This window comes from Leucopleurus acutus (assembly GCF_964270905.1).
Source record: "Leucopleurus acutus genome assembly, chromosome: 10".
NCBI lineage: Eukaryota > Metazoa > Chordata > Mammalia > Artiodactyla > Delphinidae > Leucopleurus > Leucopleurus acutus.
In genome coordinates this window covers 12264856-12284184 of record NC_139153.1, presented here as the reverse complement: position 1 = coordinate 12284184, position 19329 = coordinate 12264856, and the positions used below count along the sequence as shown (strand labels likewise).

The 19329-nt window shown below is 44.1% G+C and overlaps 1 protein-coding gene across 1 annotated transcript in view; it reads left to right on the top strand.

Annotated features, from left to right (window-relative positions):
* Positions 1–879: 879 nt before the first annotated feature.
* The window catches only part of ITPR1 (inositol 1,4,5-trisphosphate receptor type 1), a 318686-nt gene continuing 300236 nt past the window's right edge, over positions 880–19329 (top strand). Inside the window, exon 1 of the mRNA XM_082847216.1 lies at positions 880–938. Within this exon, the coding sequence (XP_082703342.1) occupies positions 937–938 (2 nt within the window). The 5' untranslated portion in view covers positions 880–936. The remainder of the gene's footprint in view (positions 939–19329) is intronic.

Genomic DNA, 19329 nt, shown 5'->3' with positions numbered 1-19329 from the left:
GCTGCACGGTTGGGAGAATAATGCGTGTACTGGGGCCCCAGTGGGGAGGTTTTAAAAAACGGAAGAAAACCCCGGGAGCGGTGAGGGATGAAGTGTGGACGAAGCTCACGCCCGATGAGGATACTTGGCCTCCGCTCTGGGAAACAAGTGCTTTGGGATCTGCCAAACACTTCGCTTAGTTTCAGCCCCCCGGCGCGTTCGAAGTTTGTGCGCACTTAGTCTCACCTGTCAGTTATATATTGGAAACAAATAAGCGAAATTACCTGTAATCCTCACTTAAGTGATCCCACCAACCTACCTGTCAGATTTGGTGGTGGTGGTCGTGTGTGTGTGTGTGTGTGTGTGTGTGTGTTGCGGGGGCAGCGGGGTTGTCTCTCCAGGAAGGAGGCTAACGAAAGTGGAAGTGTGGAATTTGAAAATTTCTCTTAGGCACCCACATCTGGCCAATCTCATATTCAGTCTTCCTTCTTTCTCATTATTTAGGAGCTGACTACGGGGGGAGCCAGACTCGCACTCCTGGCTGGGCGTGTTTTGGCAACAGAGTGCCTGACCCGGGTCAGGTGAGTGTGGAAGCCTGAGAGCTGTAATCAATAAGGAGTTTTTGTCCTAAGCCTATTTAAGTTCCCTCTAAAGAGTCATGGAGATGGGGAGTAGGAAATAAAAGGAAACTTCATAGCTCAGTCTCCAAAATTTGTCACTGCCTTTGGTGAGGGCTTTAGGGAGCGGATGAGATCCAGAGGGCAGTCCTGCCTAGTACTTCTGGCCCTAGCTCAGAAGTGAAGCAGCCTGAAGGTTTATGAGAGGAGGGGAAAAAAAGAAAAACATTAAACGGACCAGTAAAAGGGATGCCCATTGGTGACGTGAGAATTGAACTTGCCAGGTGGTGTGCTGATGATTTAAATTCTGAAGGATACAGTGTATTTCATCTGCCAAGATATGTAAGCAAAAATTATCTGCTTCTCTCTTTCAAAATAGTCACTTTCTTTTTTCTTACTGTGAACGTGTGTTTAATCAGAGTAGATTGGGTTCCAAGAAATGAAAGTGGTTGCTGGCAAACTGAAAGAATTAGAACTTTAAAAAGGGAAGTTCTTGAAACATAAGATAATAGCATCCAGCCCTTGACTTGAAGCCACTTGAACATCAAGGAATCTGGTGGATTCCTATGGTTTAGGTGCCTGTCATGGGATATGAGCTTAGAGCAGCATTTAACTGTAAACACAAGCAGCTCCTATTTTTTTCCTCCCCAAATGTTCAGACTGCACTTCACGAGAGGGAGGTTTCAACGGGTGCACATACATCCTCATTGCTGCAGATTTGAGCATCACAAGTTTTTTCTTCTGAAATGGTCAGGAAGAGGGTAAACGATAGGGTAATATGGGTGGGGGGCCTGGGTCTTCGTAAGTTCTTTAACATTCTAAATATTTAGCTGTTCCCTGGGCTACAATCTTCGGGGTTTGCTAATTAGAAAAGAAAAGTCAGACATTTCATTATAGTAGTATTGTGCTTTTGTTTCCTGTTGATAAGCTCCTCAGGAGTGCTCGTGGAGTGGGAAGGATTTGGATGTGTGAGGTCTACTTCCTTCTTGGAGTTTTCTTGACTCGTATGGCTACGTGGGCACTCATAAGGCCAAGGACTGGGTTCAGGTCCCCTCTTCAGAGTAAGGTGCAGGCAGGGAGAAAGTGGTCTCTTCTCTGGTTGCTAAAAATAATAATGCCCATTAAGTACTTGTAAGCCAGGTCCAGAGCCATACATCACAGAAACCCTGTGAGTCAGGTACAGGTGAAGAAGCTGAGGTGCAGAGAGTGAAATCACTTGTCCGGTAACTAGCACCCAGTGGATGCAAGATATAACCCCAAGGTTTGGGACTCTGCTGCTTCCCACAAATGCACCTAGGTTTGTGGGGGGATAAGGGGGTACCTGGGAAAAGTGGTAAACTTATTGCTGTCGATGAATAACTTTTGCTTGTGTCCCGCCAAACGATGAAGGAACAAAGTGACCTTGATGTAAGAAGAAAACGATGTAGCCATAGATGTAGGAATAAAAGACTGTGGCTATTTGCGGAGGTCTTAGGTCTTGTACTGAGTTCGTTTTGGTAAGCTGTGTGCTGCAAGTCTGCATGAGGAGAATAAAAGAAACCAAACTACAAGGAACGTTGTTTAAGTTCATCATTGGGTTTATCTCACACCTGAAATCCATCTTGATTGTCTACATCAAGGCATCTGAGCAGGTTACAAGAATCAGGTGTTTCTCCATTTGAATACTTCGAAAGTTTAAATTGCAGTGAGTCTAAACTGTGAAATGTTGATGTCTTTTCATGTATCCTTCAGTTTGCTTTGTGGCCAGTTGTGTAAGAACACTTTTCTTTTTCGTTTCTTACTTTCGCTTGCGTGTGTGTGTGTGTTGAAAGTATAATCTGCTTTTTGAATAATTCAAATCGGAACAGAATATCCTATCAAGATTTCCTTATCAGGCAGGGAAAGTTCTTCATGCTCGTAATGAATTACTCCTGGCCTCCAGTTTGGTACTCATGGAAGTTGTTTGGGGTTGATAGTGGTGTTATCCATTTAAACACAGCGGTTGCCTTTTGGAGGGAGTTAGCACCTTTTCTTGAGGAAGGAGAGATGGAATGGTTGCTTAGAGAAGAAATAGGCGAACTGAAGACAGATCTGTTGCCTTTTATCTCAAAATATTTTCAGCTGAGGAAGACCGTAGTCTTAAAGAGAGAAAGAAACTTCTAATACAATGGTATACTAACAACTGACTTCCACAGCAAAAACCCAAATGGCTTTTTAGCTCATTTGTAATGATTTCATGGAAAATCTGATTTCTTTACAAGCAGCTCTTAAAAAACAAACCAAAATGAAGCAACAAACACCAAATTTGAACAACAGAAAAAAGTCAAAGAATTAAAATTAGGCCTGGAGTTAGGTTTTTAGGTCAAGCTGCTCTTGGGCACGTCTAATTAAGGAGTCTACCCAAGGCCAGTGCCCCATCTTTTTGCTGTTGGTTTGATCTTTTAAAATAAAACACATTGCTTTCACAGGCTCTTTCTTTAGTAACTGGAAGTACATGCGATTTTTTAGTTCACTAAGTTTTTGCCCAGCTCTTTTTTTTTCGGTACGCGGGCCTCTCACAGTTGTGGCCTCTCCCGTTGCGGAGCATAGGCTCCGGATGCGCAAGCTCAGCGGGCATGGCGCACGGGCCCAGCCGCTCCGCGGCATGTGGGATCTTCCCAGACAGGGGCACGAAGCCGTGTCCCCTGCATCAGCAGGCGGACTCTCAACCACTGCGCCACTAGGGAAGCCCTGCCCGGCTCTTTTGATGAAATGAATTAAGGCTTGAAGTCAGGGACAGGAATGACATAATTTCCATGATTCCTACCAATTGTCATAGTGTTTGTGGTTCTGAGGTTATTGCTAATGAGGATGAGCTGAAACCATCACCCACTGAGCTATTCCTCCTGTTGAACTATGTCCAGGTTCCTCCCTAAACTGGACATTGTTTAAGGCACTTGGTATGATAAATCTATTCTAGAAACTCTAATGCCTGTTTAAGTTGTGGTTCAAATATTTTATTCCTTCATTCAACAAACTTTGAGTACCTGCTGTGTGTCAGGGTGTGTTCTAGATGCTGGGGATGCAGCGATGAGAGTCCTATTCCTAAGAGGCTTAAATCCTAACTGGGGGTAGGCAGCCAATATAATAAGTAAGTATTGTAGTGTGATACGTAGTAAATGCTATGGAGAAGAATAAAGCTGGGTGAGGGGTAACAGAAGACAACAGTGTTGGTGAGGAAGTGGAGAAATTGGGACCTTTGTGCACTGTTGGTAGGAATGTAAAATGGTGCAGCCGCTGTGGAAGACAGTATGGCTGTTCCTCAAAAAATTAAATGTAGAATTACCAGGTAACCCAACAATTCCACTTCTGGGTATATACCCCAAAGAGTTGAAAGCAGGGATTCAAACATTTTTGTATACCCATGTTCATAGCAGTGTTATTCACCATAGGCAAAAGATGGAAACAACCCAAATGCCCATTGACCCATGAACGGATAAACAAAATGTGGTATATCTGTACAGTGGAATATTATTTGGCCTTAAAAAGGAATGAAATTCTGATACATGCTATAACATAGGTGAACCTTGAAAACATCCTATTAAGTGAAACAAGTCAGATTCAAAAGAACAAATAGTGTATGGTTCCACTTAGAAGAGGTTTCTAGAGCAATCAAGTTCTTAGAGACAAGAGGCAGAATAGGGGTTGCCCTGGGCGGGGCTGCTGGGGAATGGGGAATGTGTTTAGTGGGTACAGTTTCCTTTTGGGAAGATGACAAAGTTCTGGAAATGGATTGTCGTGATGGTTGCAGAATAATGTGAATGTACTTAATGCCTCTGAATCATACACTTAAAAATGGCTAAAATGGTAAAATTTGTGATATATATGTATATTTTACCACAATAAAAAGAAAAAAATGATAACAGCAACAGAACAGTAAAGGGGATAAGGGAGTACTCTGGGAGATCAGGAGTCATGGAAGGTCTTTTTTTTTTTTTCTTCTTTTGACTTCAGTCAGTCTCTTTTTATTTTCAGTTTGCGTTTTGTTATTTATACCTGCAATGCGAAAACGTTGTGATCAGTTTCTCATCTCTGTTTATGGTTGTGGTAATAGGGAAATCGATTGTTAATTGGTCAGCTCAAACTGTACTCATTTACCTATTATGCCTCCTTGTCTCTCTCTCTTATTTTTTTAAAAAACTTTTGTTGATTTGCAATGTTGTGTTAGGGAAGGGCTGTTTAACACGGTGGCATTGCAGCAGAGATCTGAAGGAAGTGGGTGGGTGAGCCATGTAGGTGTCTGGGGGGTGGATGTTCCAAAGGGCCAGAGCAGCCAGTGTAAAGGCCCTGAGATGGGAGCAGGTGGGGCCTGTTAGAGGAAGGCCAAGGAGGCCAGGATGGCTGCAGCTGAGGGAGAGTGCCAGGTGTTCAGGTGGGAGAGGGAATCGGGAAGATTGTGCAGGGGCCAGGTGTTTGCTGGTATGCAATGATTTGTTTCCCCGAGGATTTGTAAACTCGCACAGAATTCTCAGTGGTTCTCAGCATCACCTAACCACCTTGTCCTTTCCAGAGAGGCTTTGGTGAGGCTGGCAGGATCACATACCAGCTTGGAACTTGCTGGGGAATAAAACCCAGATTTCTAGACTGTCTGGTTAATCACCTGATTTACTTGGGATTGTAATTCACTTCAGGAGGAAAGGCATCTTTGATAAAAGAGGTGAACGTACTGTTAGCTTGGATAACAAAACAAATTCTAAGAACCTAATGATATTCCTGGGGGTTTATCTTCAACACAAACCTTTTGTGCCCTGTGGCTACCCTGCAGTCTGTCTAGTCTCATTTTAAGGAATTACACAAAGAGCACTCATGCTCTGCTATCTAATATCCTTCGGGAATATGAAGTTCCTTCTAAGTGATTCTCCCTGATGAGTGGAGTGGACCCCTCAATGTGTACAAACGTGTAACAAAAATACATTTCGTTACTTATTGTGTAAGATGTACGTATTCAGTTGTAAGACCTTAGGAAATATAGGCAACAAAATAAAAGCAGTCACTTCCAATCCTACCATCTAAGATTAGGGTTTCAAACTTTCCCTCTATGTATACACATATAAAAATTACATGTATGTTTAAATTTTGTGAAAAGGGACTCATACCTCCTGTTTGATTCCTTGCCTTTTGCATTCTATATTGTGAACATTTTCTTATTAATAAATAGACATCTGAGTCATTTATCCAGAGGGGGCTGTACGTTTGATGGGATTTCATTGGAATGAGGACATGTATGGAATCACTAGGGTAAAAAAAAAAGTATGTCATTCAGGTTTCATCACTGTCATAGAGTCCAGGTTTTCTCATTCAGTTTGTACTGTTTTTAAGAATGTAAAAAAGAGTGGATATGTGTATATGTATAACTGATTCACTTTACTGTACACATGAAACACATTATAAATCAACTATAAATCAAAAAGAAATAAGGAGAAAAGAATAAAAAAAGAAAACGAAATGGAAGGTAAAACACTATTCAAATGTCAGTTACCACATTACAGGGGTAAAGCCTAGTTATCATGTATTTAAATAAAAAATTTCTCATTGGTTCTGCAAAGTAACCTAATCCCCTGAGGGGTTAGGGCCAGGCACTCTTTTGTTTGCACTTAACAGGAAAACTTTACTCTAGAAAATTGGAAATACATGAAGTACTAGCGATCTTAGTATTATGAACCCCTCTTTACTCCTTACTCACCCTCCATGGTTATCAGTTCATGACCCATATTGTTTTATCCACATTCTCATATACTCTTCCCTCTCTTCTGGATGGTATTGAAACAAATCTCAGATATACCAGTTCATCTATATTTTAGTATATATCTCTAGTATTGGGATTCTTTTTAAAAAAAACAAACAATCACGATACTGTTGTCCATCTCAAGGGGAAAAAAAGCAAATTTTAAAATTGCATCTGTGTTCTCACTTCCTTAATTTAAATAAATTTATTATTTCAACATATATATAATAATAACAGATATGCATACTTCAGCAGTTTGTTTGAATTAGGAACCAAATAAGGTCGATACATTGCAAATGGTCACTGTGTCTTTTAATCTACGTATTTCCTCGACCCCTCTTTTCTTTCCATGCATTTTTTGGTTGTTATTAAAGAAACTGGGTGGTATCTTTTCCTACAGTCTGCATTTTGCTGACTGCATCAGTGTGGTGTAGTTGAACATGTTCCTCTGTCCTCTATATTTATTATATTTGTGTTTAATTTGATAGTTAGATGCAGAGGCTTCATCAGAGTCACGCTTTTTTCCCCCCAAGTCTACTGTGAGCTTCACTCACGGGCGTGTGTGGTATGTCTGGACATGCTTTCTTGTGATTAGCGTCCAGTGATGCTGATTGCCTCAATCCATTAGTTCAGCTGGACTTGTAACACTCCTAATTCTATTTCTGGTTCATTTATTAGCTGGAATGTTTTATGACATGAAATTTCCTCCACTTAGTGTTTGGTTCCCTGGGGTAAAGTTTCATAGATATAAACAAAAGACAGGATCAATACTTCAGTCTCTCTCTGTGTTTTATCAGTTTTCAGAAATAACGCGTTGATCCCCTTGCATGATCCACGGCAATGGATCTCAAGTGGGGGACATTGGACGATACCTGGGGACATTTTTGGTTGTTACAACTGGGGAGAGGGTGCTACTGGCATCCAATGGTTAGAGGCCAGGGGTGTTGCTAAACAGCCTTCCATACATCTCACGGCTCTCCAACCCAGAATAATCCATTGCAGAGCGTCAGCAGTGCCGCTGTTGAGAAACCCTGTACCGGGATGACCAAGGGGTATGGTTTTTTAATATCATTATGAACTCATGGCTTTAGACATATTTTCTATGTTTCATTTTGTGTAGTCATCCTTATTGATGTTCAAATTGTCCATCTCTGCTCAGAGAGAGGCTACTCAAGTTGATTCAAAAGACACAACCCCAGTGGTCTTAGACTTCCTGCTTCTTGTATGACAAGATGTTCCAGGCTCATCTTCTATATTTCTTGACGCAGACCTGAGTTCAGTCTTTTCTCCGAGAAGCCCTAGTTCTTTTGAGTGGGAGATGGTACTTAGAGAGCTGAGCTCAAGGCCAGATAGGTACTCTTCTCACTGTCATCCTATGGGCCAGAAAATAAATTAAAATGAAGGAAATGTAAAACCTGAACATTTTTCATGAAAGCTTTTCCAGAATGTAATCGATACATCCTTGCCTTTGAAAAAAAAATTCTGAACATACTCTTTTGTGTGTGTGTGTGTGGTATGTGGGCCTCTCACTGCTGTGGCCTCTCCCGTTGCAGAGCGCAGGCTCTGGACGCGCAGGCTCAGCGGCCATGGCTCTCGGGCCTAGCCGCTCCGCAGCATGTGGGATCTTTCCCGGACCGGGGCACGAACCCGTGTCCCCTGCATGGGCAGGCGGACTCTCAACCACTGCGCCACCAGGGAAGCCCTGAACATACTCTTAACTTTTCAAGTTGGTCTCAGTTTTAGCTTTAGTAGGCTGGGGTTAGGATGTAGGAGTTCTCCCCAGTCAAGCAGGAATGTTACTCTTGTTTTATAGCCATGCTTTTCAAACTGTGTGGCAGGCCATTAAGAAGTTGTGAAATCAGTTTGGTGGACCTTGATAGATGATTTTTTGATAAAGTAGACCAGAATAGAAAACGTCACAGTATATCACATGGATACTTAAAAGAACTGTGTATGCTGCAACAACTTTTCTCAATCTTTCTCTCTCTCTCTCCCTCCCCCCACCCCTCTCTGACACACACACACAGAGTAAACATTGGATTGTAAGTTCAGTGTATTTCTTACTGTGGGTCACAGCCAAAAATTTGAGAAACCTTGTTCTACATCTTTACTACTCCATTTGTGGTCACCAGACCAGCATCATTGGCTTCAAACTGAGAGCTTGTTAGAAATGCAGACTCTCAGGTCCCACCCCAGAGCCACTGAATCTGAAACTGCGTTTTAGCAAGGTCCCCAGGGGATTCTTAATGCGTGTGAAAGTGTGAGATCTGTGCTGGAGGGTGCTTGCCCCTGTGCTTTTTCAGAACTTTTTTTTTTTTCCCCCGGTACGCGGGCCTCTCACTGTTGTGGCCTCTCCCGTTGTGGAGCACAGGCTCCGGACGCGCAGGCTCAGCGGCCATGGCTCACGGGCCCAGCCGCTCCGCGGCATGTGGGATCTTCCCGGACCGGGGCACGAACCCGTGTCCCCTGCATCGGCAGGCAGACTCTCAACCACTGCGCCACCAGGGAAGCCCCCAGAACTTATTTTTATAGTTTGTTTTTTCATGGCTAGCTGTCACCTCTTGAAATTGGCCTTTGTACTTTCCCCTAGCAGCCTTCTCATGTTCAATTAAGAGGAAAGGTAGGCGAAATCACCAACTAAGGTGAGGGTATAGAAGTCTGGCAGGATTCTTCCAATCCAAGAACATGGTATATCTCTCCATCTGTTGGTATCATCCTTAATTTCTTTCATCAGTGTCTTACAGTTTTCTGCATACAGGTCTCTTGTCTCCCTAGGTAGGTTTATTCCTAGGTATTTTATTCTTTCTGTTGCAGTGGTACATGGGAGTTTCCTTAATTTCTCTTTCAGATTGTTCATCATTAGTGAATTGGGAGGTTGGGATTGATATGTATACACTGATGTGTATAAAATGGATGACTAATAAGAACCTGCTGTACAAAAAAATAAATAAAATTAAAAAAAATGGTTATGAAGAACCTAGGGGCAGGACAGGAATAAAGATGCAGCCATAGAGAATGGAATTGAGGACACGGGGAGGGGGAAGGGTAAGCTGGGACGAAGTGAGAGAGTGGCATGGACATATATACACTACCAAATGTAAAATAGCTAGCTAGTGGGAAACAGCTGCATAGCACAGGGAGATCAGCTTGTACTTTTTGACTACCTAGAGGGGATAGGGAGGGTGGGAGGGAGGGAGACGCAAGAGGGAGGAGATATGGGGATATATGTATATGTATAGCTGATTCACTTTGTTATAAAGCAGAAACTAACACACCATTGTAAAGCAATTATACTCCAATAAAGATAAAAAAAAAAAGTCTGGCAGGATTCTCTCTGATAAAAATGAGAGCTTTCATGCTTACATTGAGGGATTTTTTTAAATTGGCTGTTCGGATAGAGGTAGAAAGAGACCAAAATCTACATGTAAAGCCTACTAAGGATTGTGAAGCCACAGACATACAGAAAGCTGCATTTTAACCTGTTGTCAGACACTTTGAGGAAGTTACGTTTTATAATGTTCTATGACCCTTCGAGTCAGCAGAACTTCTGGACTGCTTGGTATAGCGTTGCTCATCAGAAAAAGATGAACAGAAGAAAAAAATATCACAGCCTCCAAATTCCTTGGTGTCCGTTTGCATTTCAGGAGCAGCTTTCTTTGGGAAGTGATTTTGTTTTGCAAAAACAGCTTGAAAAGCTCCTCATACCCCCTTCACATGCACATATTTCTGAACAGAAAAAGCTTACAAAAACACCTAGACTTGGGGACATTCATGTACTTCCCAGCCACGTGTGTGATCATGTTCTGTCTCTGTACCTTTGCACGTGTGCTTTCTGCCTGCCGACCCCATCCTCATCCCCTCTGTATCCACCTTGCCAAGTGCTTCTCTTCCCAGCCAGGTCTTCTTCCTTCTGGGAAACCTTTCCTGAACCTTAAAAGTCTTTGTCATCTGAATCGCCGTGACACTTCGTATCTATAGGCCTTTTTGATTTTTCCCTCATGGGAGTACCTGGCACATAGTAAGTGCCCACAGATACTCATGAATGAGGTTATTTATCTACGTTTTATCTCCCATTGAAGTCTGTAGGCTACTTCTTCATCTAATTTTTTGTACCCCTGTCCCGGTGACCTATTTCCTGAGTTGGCCTGTTGCTTTGCCCGTTTGCCGTGGAGAATGAAGTGAGAACCGGGTAGAAAGGTCTTCAGTTCCTCATGGTTGCTTTTGAGGTGCTTTCTTAGCACAGCTCTCTGGAGAGCATTCGGCTTGGAAAGTTGGTGATGGTTACTAAAAGGGAGTGGAGGTAGGAATGCGGTAGTGAATGAGCTGCTCTCAGGTTGAAATGGTGTTGTCCTGCTGAGCCGCAGGATGGGGACTCCCGAGAACTGGGTGTTGCCTGCGTGTTCAGTCCAGGCAAAACATGTAACATATGTGCATCTGTTTCCTCTTCTGTAGAATAGGTATAAAAATACCTGCTTTGGGGCATTGCTGCCAAGTTGTAGAGAATAATAGATGCTAGCAAAAGGTCTCAGAGATCAAAACAACCAGGCCTTTCCAGCGGGGTGATTTGGTCCCCCAGGGGCCATTAGGCAGTGGCTAGAGATGTTTTTTTTTTTTTGTCCTCACAGCTGAGGGGAAGAGGGTGCTAGTGGCACCTAGTGAGTTGAGGCCAGGGATGCTGCTAAACATCCTACAGTGCACAGGAAGGGTCCCCCACAGCAAAGAATTTTCTGCCCCCCAGTGACAGTAACCCTGAGGCTGAGAAAGCCTAGAGTATTTTTCCCAAACTTAGTGAGACTTTTCTCTCTCTCTGAGGATATTAACCTAATATGCTTTCTAAAATTATTTATTTATTTATTTATTTGTGGTTCAGGCTGTGGGGGCGCGGAGGGGAGTCTTCTTAGGTCCGGACTGACTTTAACTTTTTAACAAAACAAACACCCTCCCCATCCCTCCAAGCGTTGGTCTTGGTTCCTGGAGCCCTGTGGTCTGCAGGCTTTGGCCACCAATTGGTTTGTGTGACCTCCAAGAAGTCACTCAGAGGATGTTTGTTTGTTTCCACCTACAAAATGAGGACTTTTGGCTAAATGATCTCTCCCCACCAAATGTAAAGTGCTCTGACTGCCAACTTTGATGGGCTTCTCTTACGTTGGCCTTTAGGAGTAGGCCAGGAGCACGTGTCATACTGACATCTTTTCTGAGAAATAACTCTGTAGATCATGTACCTGTTTCAGGAGTAGCTTATTTAGCGGATGTGTTTGTGAAAAGGCAAGTAGTTTATCTCTGTGTGTGTGTGAGATGTCTAAAGGAGCAACAGTTTAAACCAGAGGATCGCTCCGAACTTCAGATTTACGATTATTATTTCTGAGATTGTAACAGAGGGCCCTGCTTAAAGTTGAAACTTCTGAATTGATGACTTTCTTTGCCACTGGCTGAAAACGAAAGCAGAATGCGATCTTCTGAGCTCCAGAGAGAAGTGCTTTGTGCAGTCAAATAAATTATCTCTTGATGGGGACGCACTGCGTTTCTGAGGACAGTCTGATTACACTCTAGAGGAACCAGAAGGCAAGGAGGGGGCTGCACAGAGACGTGGATGGCAGTGGGGGTGGGAGCATCTAGCCGGGTGTCCGACTGCAAAACGTGCTGCTGCTCGTCCTCGTTTCACAACGAAGATGATATCGTCAAAGTGTCTTTGCTCAAAGGAAGTTCCAGAATTAACCGTGAGAGTCCCCAGTAAGCAGAGGCGGTTAGAAAGAGAACCTTTTCTCCTTCTGTTGGCAGAGTCAACCATGAAAAGGATGGGTTTTCTCTCCCCCGTATTTACAGCCGTGTTACCATATATGTGCCTGGGCTAGGGCGTCTTACTGAGGCGTGTGCTTCTCTGGAGGGAGTGTCCTTGGCCTCCAGCCAGGACATTGATCAAATGCTGGCAGCTCTTCCTTTTCCTGGGCATACTCTTGTTTTCCCTCTAAAAGGCCTCGTGGTTTTGCCTGGCTTTGCCCACCGGGGGCTGCTTGACCTAAAAGTGAACTGATGCCGTTTTGTGTTGGTGGCGGCTATGGTCCCCCCCGTGTGTCCCCCCCCAAGTCCCTGAGGTCTCTTGGACCTCCAGGCGCTTGGAAGTCTCTGTGCATAAGCCCGCTTCTTTGCAGCCTAACTTTAAAGGGTGCTTTATGATTTCATTCTTTTTAAACAGTCATTTTTAAAGCGAGCAGCAATAAAACCAGCGCTGAAAGACTTTGGCGAAAGCCCTTTGTTTTGTAGGGGCTGGAGGTGATGTGGCTATGCCAAGAAAGAGCAGGAAAAGCTGATGGATTTCCATTGGCTTCGTTTTTCAGCAGAAGAATGACTTTCCAAGCGTACGGTGCTTTCAGGCCAAGTAGCAAAACTTGGGGTTCCATAGGTGTCGTGCAGTCATCTATTCTTCACTTGGCGGTGCTTGGGTGGTTTGGGTCTTACTTGGGGAGAACATTCTGTAGGAGTTGGTGTTGGCATGTTCAGGTCAACGCATGTCACAGTGTGTCCCTTGTCTGCATTCATTGGGACTTGCTGGCTGATAGACTGATCTTCAACTGATCATAAGCCCATAAGCCCTCAATACGAGTAGCTTATGAGAGTAGAAAAGAGAGCAGATCAGAAGGTAGAATAACAGCACACAGGAATGTTTCCTGTGTCTTGCCTCCTGTGTGCTAAGTCCGTTATTTCCTCTCTTTGTGTTTAATCCTCAACACAGCTTTATGAGGTAAACCCTCAGGATCAGTTTGAGGCCCAGAAAGAGTAAGTGACTTGGTCAAGGTTCCGAACTTCCCATCACAGTTATAATAAAAGCCATGCATTTTACCCTTGTGAAGTCCCACTGGCACAGGCTTCTCTTTTCTCTGACCTTGCCCAGTACTTTCCTCCTTTCCCCATGAACTCTCCCGACTTTGCACTGGTTTTCTGTTTCTTGAACTTGCCAAGCCCTTGTCTGCTGTAGGGCCTTTGTACTGGCTGTTTGCTCTGCCTAAAATGCCCTTCCGCCTGATTTCTTTTGCATGACTGCCTCTGTCTTGACTTTCAGGTCTTATTTACATGTCTCAACTTGTTCCCTGACCAGCCATAACTGATGTGATTGGGTGACAGTTTTAATTCTCGGCATAGTACTTATCATTGTCTGACTTGATTGTTTTATCTTTTTTGTTTGTTTACTGTCTTCACTAGAATATGTGTATCATGAGAGCAGGGACCAGGACTGTCTTACTTGACCTACATCCTCAGCACCTGGAGTAGGGGTAATATATATAGTAGGTACTCAAGGTGTCAAATAAAAAGGATTTAAGTTTCGAATCAAGGGGTCCTCTCTAAAGCCCTGGCTATTAAATTGTATGGTTTGCATTTTAATCCTATTCTATTCAGTTTTTTATATTTATATGATATGAGTCCTAAGTACACGACCAGCCAGTGCCAGAGCAAATCTTAAAGAAAATTTGTAGCAGCAGTTTTTTCAAACTGTTGGGCCTCAAGAGCTCTTTACATGCTTAAAAATTACTGAGGACCTCCAAGAACTTCTGTTGACATGAGTTATACCAATCTGTATTTATAATATTCAGAATGAACCCTGAGAAAATCAACACAGAAAATATAAGAAATAGACCTATTGCATATTAACACAGTAACATATATTTTTAATAGAAAATAACTATGTTTTCCAAAACAAAAAAAATCCAGTGAGAAGAGTGGCATTGTTTCACATTTTTGAAAATTGCTTTGAGATCTGGCTTAATAGAAGATACCTGGACTCACATACCTGCCTCTGCCTTGAGTCTCTTGTGACATCGCATGTCTTGCAGCCTCTGGAAAATTCCACTGTACATGTATGACAGACTGAGTGAAAAGGCAAATGACACCTTGGTGTTCTTATGAAAATAGTTTTGACTTTGAAGATTCTCCAAAAGGGTCTCGGGAGCTCTCAGGGGTCCCAGGGGTACCATTAAGAGCCACTGGCTTATAGGATAGGTAGGTAATTTGGAAGCTTGCATGGTGGCATGGAACATTTGGGAGAGGAGAGCTTTCTGTTCGGAAATATATGCATGTTAATGCGTTTAAGCTGTTCTTGCAGAACAAAATTGCTTCGCAGCTAAAGCTCCTCCTGCATTGCAAAGGAACACTGAGAACTTGGAAGCCAATGGTACTTGTGTTCATCTTTTTCAGATGAGCAGGATTACACCAACCAGTCCAGAAGTTCTGCAGTGGGAGGGGTCATTAAAAAATGGTAAAGCGCAGGTTCCTCTCCTCTCCACGTCTGAAAACAGTCACTTCAAATGCAACTTCCTTAATGGCTGTTACTCTACAACCCCTTACATTGGTGGTTCTTGCAGCTGTTGGCCTCGGATGAAGTTGTGTCCTGTGATAGAAATTAGATGGTCTCGAAGCATTATTTTCCTCGGGTTCTGTCACAACTAGTGTTAAAAGCATCAACGTGGAAGCTATTAGAAGTAGATGAGGGAAATTCCTGGCGGTCCAGTAGTTAGGACTCTGCACTTCCACTGCAGGGGGCATGGGTTCGATCCCTGGTTGGGGAACTAAGATCCCACATGCCTCGTGGCATGGCCAAAAAGAAAAGTAGATGAGGTGTTCCATGTTAGTCAGTTTAAGTGTTTCAGTAGGGTAAATGAGTGCAAATCCAGGTCTCTGGGGAGTATTTTGCATGTGACTTGGGTGATGTATACAATTGTCAACATTAAAGTAAGTGGGCGGGAAAACACATGGGGCAGTTGGTCATCAGGGAGTGGGTGATGCACCAGGGGCAGGCATGACAGGGGTCTTCAGTGCCTGACACCAGGGCTTGGAAGGGCCGAATTTAAGAGGGCAGTGTCAGTGGGTTTCTTTTTGTCCCCTGATTACTGAAAGTCAGACTGTTCAGCCCTAAGGGCCAGGTGGCTTCATCTTAATGAAGTACAAGAGGCTTGCTTCTACATGTTAATAAAAATGTGTGAGTCTGTGGTTTTGGGGTCTATTCACTGCCATAAAGTAATGATTCTGATTTCTTCCCTTGTTCGTCCACCCTTGAGGATTAAGTGATACCTTAGTTAACTTCTTGGTTAATGAAAATGTTCTAACTTGGTCTCATTTCAGGAGTTGCTAACTTTTAAATTCTGAATTGTGTGTAGGCGAAAGTTGAGGTTTTTTTTTTAGAAAAACGAATATAATGCAATTAGTTAAGTATGTGCAGGAAAAATAGATGGGAAAAATGACAATCAGTGAGATTCTGCCACAAAGCTTTTAGCAGAAAAAAAAAAGAAATTGGATTTCTTTCCTATCTTGAGCTGTTTAAAGTGAAATGAACATACTTCTTTTTCGATGAGGCTGTGCTTTAGCCTGTCTTCACACCCAAGTGGAAGAGGTTCTAAATATTGAATTATCATTCCTTTGAAGAGGTTTCCACCCTCCACCCCCGCCTTCCAGCAGGGGCCTGGTTTGATGTTAGAAGAAGGGAAAGTGGAGATGAAGTCTGGCTGTCTTGGGTATTTTGAATCTGAGGGCTGAGAAGCAGTACCTTGGATGACTTGTCCTACTGTCGGCCACTTAACGGGCCTGCAGAGGACTGAAACATTTCTGGGACCTTTGTTTATTTGAGTGTGTTTCCAGCAATGCTGACAAAGTAAGAAGGATCTATCCAATAGAAGAATCACAAGTTATGGACAGAAGTGAGTGAAGACTTTGAAGGAAGAAAAGGGAACGTCTTCATTTCAGTCTCACTTGAAAATAAAAAAGTGAGCCCTTAGTAAGGACCAGGTACTGGGCTGAGCACTTGGTGTGGATTATCTGGTTTTCCCCTCATGATGACCCTGCGAGATAGGAAGGGTGTTCACCGCACCTTTTTTTTTTTTTATTTTTTTTATTTTGCGGTACGCGGGCCTCTCACTGCTGTGGCCTCTCCCGTTGCGGAGCACAGGCTCCGGACGTGCAGGCTCAGCGGCCATGGCTCATGGGCCCAGCCGCTCTGCGGCATGTGGGATCTTCCCAGACCGAGGCACGAACCCGTGTCCCCTGCATCGGTAGGCGGCCTCTCAACCACTGCACCACCAGGGAAGCCCCCACCCCACCTTTTTTTATATGCACGAGGGAGTTGAAATTCAGAAGTTATGTAAATTGCTTAAGAACACACAGCAGGGCTTCCGTGGTGGCGCAGTGGTTGAGAATCTGCCTGCTAATGCAGGGGACACGGGTTCGAGCCCTGGTCTGGGAGGATCCCACATGCCGCGGAGCAACTAGGCCTGTGAGCCACAACTACTGAGCCTGCGCGTCTGGAGCCTGTGCTCCACAACAAGAGAGGCCGCGATAGTGAGAGGCCCGCGCACCGCGATGAAGAGTGGCACCCGCTTGCCACAACTAGAGAAAGCCCTCGCACAGAAACGAAGACCCAACACAGCAAAAATAAAGAAATAAATTAATAAACTCCTACCCCCAACATCTTCTTAAAAAAAACAAAAAGCACACAGCAGCTAACTGATGATGCTGGGATTTGAATCCAGGTGTTCTGAGTCAATGTTTCTAGCCTTTCTGGACATATTAAGGGATGGTCAGTGGGAGAGGGGTACTTCTTTTCAGGGATGGAAGTTAGATATTTTGTTTCTGGCTCTCCAGATTTCTTATAGAAATCTGTTGAAAAGGGCCAGCAGGCCTGTATTCTCCATTCTTGATCCAACAGTATGAACTTGGCTTTAATTAGTTTTAGGAAAACAATCCCCTAAAAACCAGTGTAATTTCTTTTAGGCAGGAGACAAATTGATACTGTAGTATGTTGAACCCAAGTTCGACTGCTTGCCGTGTCCCAGGCACTGTACTAGGGACTGGGAGGCAGTGGGGAAGAATAATTTTGCTGTTCTTACTCTCATGGACTCACAGTCTAATGGTGAAGACAGGTAAACAAGCAACCAAGTGAACAGGTGATTTTAGGACAGTGGTAGTGGGCCCAGATGGGGTAATTGGGGTGCTATATAGAGAAACGTATTGCCAACATATAACCCAGATTTGGGGAGTCCGAGAGGGCCTCCCAGAGGCAGTGACATCAAACTGGGACTGTAAAGGTGACTGGGAGTTAGCCACAGTGGGTGGTGGGGAGGCGAGGGGAGGAGTGTCAGGCAGCAGGAACGGCATATGCCAAGGCCTGGGGAACAGGGAGGCATACAGCATGTTGGGGAATCTGGAAGAGTTCATCATGGCTGGAGTGTAAAAGCAGTGTGGAGAGTACAGAGAGACGAGGAGGGAGAGGTAGACGGGGACCAGATTATGGAGAGCCCTGAAGAGATTTGGGAAGGTTTTAAGTAGAGGAATGACATGGTCTGGTTTATGCTTCTAGAAGGTCATACTGGCTGTGCGTGTAGAATAGATGCAGGGAGAAAGACAGGTTCAGAGAGATGAATAGGAAGGGTTTATGGAGCCCACTTGAGAAATGGTAATGGCTGCAATTGGGTGGGGGAAGAGGAGTTCAAAAGAATTGGGGGAGTCAAGAAATATATTAAAGCTTAAACTCTGTAAGATTTGATGCCCATTAAACTTCTTCATTCATATATTTGACATACTTACTGAGCACCTACCATGTGGTAGGCACTGGTGATGGGAATGCAGTGGGTATGCAAAACAGATCCCAGACAGATCTGGGATTTAAGTAGGGCAAGGGATGAGATAAGGATGAGTGTGTTCTAGGCACAAGGGAACAGCATGGGCAAAGGCCCTGTGACAGGGAAAAGGAGAGAGGGGAGACAGGAGATGTCACCAAACTCTGTGGAGGTAGATGATGTGAGTATGGAGGAGGAGAAGAGGGTTGGGCAGACAGGTGAGTTCTTTTTGGTACATTGAGATGCTGTGGGCATTTAGGAGCTGAATCCCAGTAGCTCTTGGCCATGAGACAGATTTGGGAATCCTCATCCTAGAGAAACCACTGGAGCCAGCAGAGTGGACAAGATGACCAGGCAGGTATAGAAAAGGCAAAGAGCAGCACAGATTCTGTGACCACGGATTTGGAAGGCCACCACCTCTGGTTTCTCTTCTCCAAGGAGATCTCTGAATTGGTGCATTTTTTTTTCAGGCTTTACAGTGTTCTTTATATTTGTGGAAAGCTCGGTATGTCTGCTTTTCTGTGAACTCACATTGATTTTTTTAATTGAAATATGATTCACATACAAAAAATGATAACCCTTTTAAAGTATACAATTCAGTAGGACTTCCCTGGCAGTCCAGTGGTTAAGACTCCGTGCTTCCACTGCAGGGGGCACAGGTTTGATCCCCGGTCTGGGAACTAAGATCCCACATGCCATGTGGCATGGCCAAGGGAAAAAAAAAGTATACAATTCAATGCTTTTGAGTATTGGCGCATTTTTATTCCCACCCTGCTTACCAATAGAATCCGACATCCCTTTTCTTTATAGTTTGCTCAGGGAACAGTTTCAGAGGACAGTGAATTGAAGCTGGGCCAGCGGGTGATGTGAGGCTCAGCAAAGCCACCACGGCTCCATCTGCCTGAGGATGTCACAGAGGCAGTAGTAATCCACCTTTCTCCACCGTGGTCGAGCCTCCCTGGGGGGATCCTGTTTTAGAAGGTGCATCAGCTGGTTAGAGCAGTGGTAGGAGGTGGAGGTGGTCTAGAAGTGGCTTCTGTAGATTGCATGATTTACTTCCTGCCGAGTACTTTGGTGGGTGCTTTATAAACACACTCGTATTGAGCCCCTGACCACCTGCTGAGGGAGGTACTCCTACTATCCCCCTTTTATAGATGGGAAAAGCGAGGCTTAGGGAAGTTACGGATCTGGCCTGAAGCCGTGCAGTGATGAGCTGGCAGAGCTGGGGTTGGAACCCTGGCTCTTGAGGCCAGGTGCTGTCAGGAACAGGGGAGGATGCTGATGCTTTGCAATCAGAAGCCATGTCTTAAGGAGAAATCAGATAGGGAGCGTTCACGTATTCAGAGGTCTTTGAGCATCAGAAGATAGATCAATAGCAAAACTTCTGGGAGGC